The sequence below is a fragment of the Hipposideros armiger genome, unplaced genomic scaffold, assembly GCF_001890085.2.
Source record: "Hipposideros armiger isolate ML-2016 unplaced genomic scaffold, ASM189008v1 scaffold_253, whole genome shotgun sequence".
Taxonomy (NCBI): domain Eukaryota; kingdom Metazoa; phylum Chordata; class Mammalia; order Chiroptera; family Hipposideridae; genus Hipposideros; species Hipposideros armiger.
The window spans coordinates 1161402-1165233 of NW_017731603.1; the positions used below are offsets into that span (position 1 = coordinate 1161402).

Below are 3832 nucleotides of genomic sequence, written 5' to 3' on the forward strand. Positions count from 1 at the left end.
TCTTCCCTTAATTCTACTCTTTCATTGACATCTCACTACACCCCCAGGTGCCCTTACCCTGTGCCCTTGACCTCACTGACCTCCAGAGGGCCTCAGCCATCCAACGTGTCCTGTTTCCCCCTCCTCCCGGTGGCAGAACTGGTCTGGAGGCCATGCCACTGGGCAGTCTCTAGTGGCATCAACAGTGACAACAGCTCCCAGGAGCCTCCATTCACTGGGCATGGGTTTGGGCGACTTGAGGCCACACTGGAAGGCTGCTTAGGGGTCTGCGCCTGACCCCTAGGACAGTTTGGAAACACTGATGGGATCTGTGGCAGGACGGACATCATTGGATTGGCGTTCTTTACAGTGGCTCTGGCTACAGTGCAGAGAGTGGATGGGGGTAACAAGAGTGGACACACCGGAGCAGTGAGGGGCGGCCTCAAATTTAAGGGGACAGTCAGATGGGGGATGTGTAGGTGGGAGGGCTTGGCACCATCTGGCAGACAGCTATACCCAGGAACCGCGTGTTGAACACACTGCTGGTTTCAGAAAGGGCCATCCATCATCCCTAACAAAGTGCTCCTTTATATCCTGAATGGGCTAGCTGGTCTTCCCCTTAGAGTTGCAATTGCCATATTCATTTACACCCGATTAAGAAATGGAAGTGGCTGCTCAGAATGGGACGTGTTTAATTTTCTGCTTGAAAGTCTATCGCAAGGATTCTCAGTGAGTGGCCGTGCCCGTCCCTCTCCATTGCCAAGAGGACCCCTCAGAATCTCCAAGAGAATGCAGTTTTAAACACATCTCTATGGACTATCATTTTACATTTTGAAAAGGAACAAAAGGTTTACCTTTTCCCCAATGGAACTACAGAAAGTAAAGCTTGACAAAATCTTCCTGGCTGGTGGAAATATGTATCTCTGGATGGAAGGGGAGAGATTTCGGGGTCATTGAAAGGGTTATGGATGTAACCATGTACAGAATCATTTATCTAGAGCAGTGACCTCCAGTCCTGCCTGCTTTTTAGAAATGCAGATGCCTGGGCCTTGCCCCAGACCTGCTGAGTCAGAATCTGGGACCAGGGTCTGGGAGAGATTGGGGCAGCCAGTGCAGCTGACCAGAGCCAGCAGACTGGAAGGGGGCCTGGGGCCTGACTGTTGCAGATTGATTCATATTTTGGGTAAAGATTTTCAGCCCTTCTGCCCTTGCTGGGGGGCCTGAATATCCTTTTCCTCCCACCCTTGAGGCTCTGTCTGGGACCACCTCTGTTTTCCCTGATTGTGTCAACCTTGTTTGACTGGGCATATATCAGAGGGAGGCAAGTCGAGGGAACGGATGGGCCACAGTAGAAAACTCTGCATCTCCAAACTGCAAAGGAAATCCTCAATGAGACAGACCTCTAACTGTTCTGTCAGTAACATGCATACATTACATTGAATAAAGTGGAACAAACTTGAGATCTTTACTGGCTTTCTTCTGATTATAAAGGTGATGCATATTGTAGGTTGCTCAGTCAGAGACAAAGGGATAAATCAACCAGAAATTAACAAAGTGGCGTCAGAGACATCTGTTGTGTGTACTACTTGGTGACAGTAAAAAAAGCAATGTGTGTCATGGGCATGAAGAAACAGCTGTGCCAACATGTCCTGATCATTAACAAGTGACTCCTAAGAGAAGGGTTTATTCATTCACTCAACAAATATTTATTGAGTGTCTATTTAATGATCAGGGACTAGGAAAGTGCTGGAATGCCCACCCGCTGACCCGAGAAGTGTCTCTGTGGAAGAGGGAGTGCAGGTACAGAAAGCATGTCATGGCAGGATGTCCACGCACCTCCTTGGCCCTCACTCTCACCCCTGCCCTGCAGGTGATGGAACTTGGCCGCCATGCTAACCGCCGATTCTTCAACTGGTTTTATTGGAGCATCAACGTGGGAGCTGTGCTGTCCCTGCTGGTGGTGGCCTTTATCCAACAGAACATCAGCTTCTTGGTGGGCTACAGCATCCCTGTGGGCTGTGTGGGCCTGGCCTTCTTCGTCTTCCTCTTTGCCACCCCCATCTTCATCACCAAGCCACCCACAGGCAGCCAAGTGTCCTCTATGCTTAAACTTGCTTTCCAAAACTGCTGTCCCCGGCTGTGGTGTCGACACTGTGCCAGGTAAGAAGGGGCTCTGAGTAAAGGGGGCCACCAAACCTGGAGAAGTGCCATGCTTCTCCTAGGGAGTCACAGTCCAGTTGGAAGACATTCTGGTTTAGCTCCAGAGGTAGCCCTTTAGGATGACCTGTTCTCCTGTGGGCCAGAGCTGCCCACTGTGACTGAAGATGGCAGTGGAGGTCAAGGTGATGGTGGTGGTGGTACTGGTGATGGGCTAACTGTAGAAGGTATGCGGATGTTAATGGTCTTGACAGTGATGATGGAATCATCATGTAAAGAGGAAAGATGGTGTTAGTAGCTACCATGAAGATAAACGCAGTCAATGGTGATAACAATGGCAGTCAAGATGGAGATGATAAAGATAATGGTACCAGGGAAGGTTGTTGGGATATAATATAAATAATGCTACACCACGCTGATATTAAGTGTAAGAAAACCTAACAAATCAGTCAAACTGGCTCCTCCCCGCTAGCTGGCATCCAAGGAAGGAAGGTTCTGAATGGCCTTGTACTTGCACAATGGCTCGCTTTGCCTCTCGGCTCCCTAAGTTAATCAATGACTTATGCTAAAGCAAACCTGTCTCCAGACCTTGGAGGCAGTTACAGCTCTTGTCATTAGGATGTGGATGGAAAAGGTGTACAGCATGCTTTCCCCAGCCCCGTGCATTGCTGTAGGGTTTGTTTGCATGATCCATTGCTGCGTAAGAAACCACCAGAANGGCGGGCGGCGGCGGCCGCGGTGCTGCTGGTGCAGATGCTGGAGCGCGCCGCCTTCTTCGGCGTCGCGGGCAACCTCGTGCTCTACCTGAACAGCGAGAACTTCCAGTGGGCCGGCGAGCAGGCGTCGCGCGCGGCGCTCGTCTTCCTGGGCGCCTCCTACCTGCTGGCGCCCGTCGGCGGCTGGCTGGCCGACGTGTACCTGGGCCGCTTCCGCGCCATCGCGCTCAGCCTGCTGCTCTACCTGGTCGCCTCCAGCCTGCTGCCCGTCACCGCCGTCGCCGACGGCCGTCGCTCCTTCTGCGGCGAGATGCCCGAGGCGCAGCTGGCGCCCGCCTGCCCCTCGCGCGGATGCCTGCGCTCCTCGCCCTCCCCGTACTGCGCGCCCACCCTCTACGTCGGCCTGCTGCTGCTCGCCCTGGCCGCCAGCTCCGTTAGGAGCAACCTCACCTCCTTCGGGGCCGACCAGGTGAGTGGCAGGAGGGCCGCCCCGTCGGGTACCTAAGGGGTGCCTCGGGGGAAAGCGATGGACGGAGGGAGAGGCCAGAAGTCAGGCAGGAGGCTCTGGCTCCCAGCGTGACCTCGGGCAAACCACTTCCCCTTGAAACCGGAGGCCAAACGAGTCCACGCTCGTGCTGCCGGCGCCACTCAGCCAACAGACCGACACAGGAGTTGGGTCATAGAATAAGCGTTTATTAGCAGAGCACCGGTGGTCTGAGAAGGCAGCGGGTTCACAGCTTCAAAAAAAACAACAAAAACTGCCTTAACAGTCTCAGACCAGCTTGGGATCTTTCAGGGAAAATCTGGGCGTTCCTCCATAGGCCGTGTGATGTTCCCGGGGTCTGTATGGAGCCCTCCCTCGGGTGATGTGACTCTCCAACGTGGTCATCAATCAACCCAGGAGCAGTGATGACAGTAACCTGGAAAGAACGCTAGGCCATAGAGATTGTGATCATAACCAAGGTGTATTGTGATCAGTA

At 53.2% G+C, this 3832-nt stretch overlaps 1 protein-coding gene across 1 annotated transcript in view; it reads left to right on the plus strand.

The window, feature by feature from the left end:
- The first annotated feature begins 1795 nt into the window (after positions 1–1795).
- The window catches only part of SLC15A3 (solute carrier family 15 member 3), a 12761-nt gene continuing 10724 nt past the window's right edge, over positions 1796–3832 (plus strand). Inside the window, exons 1-2 of the mRNA XM_019655958.1 lie at positions 1796–2139; positions 2811–3344. Coding sequence (XP_019511503.1) covers positions 1796–2139; positions 2811–3344 — 878 coding nt within the window. The remainder of the gene's footprint in view (positions 2140–2810; positions 3345–3832) is intronic.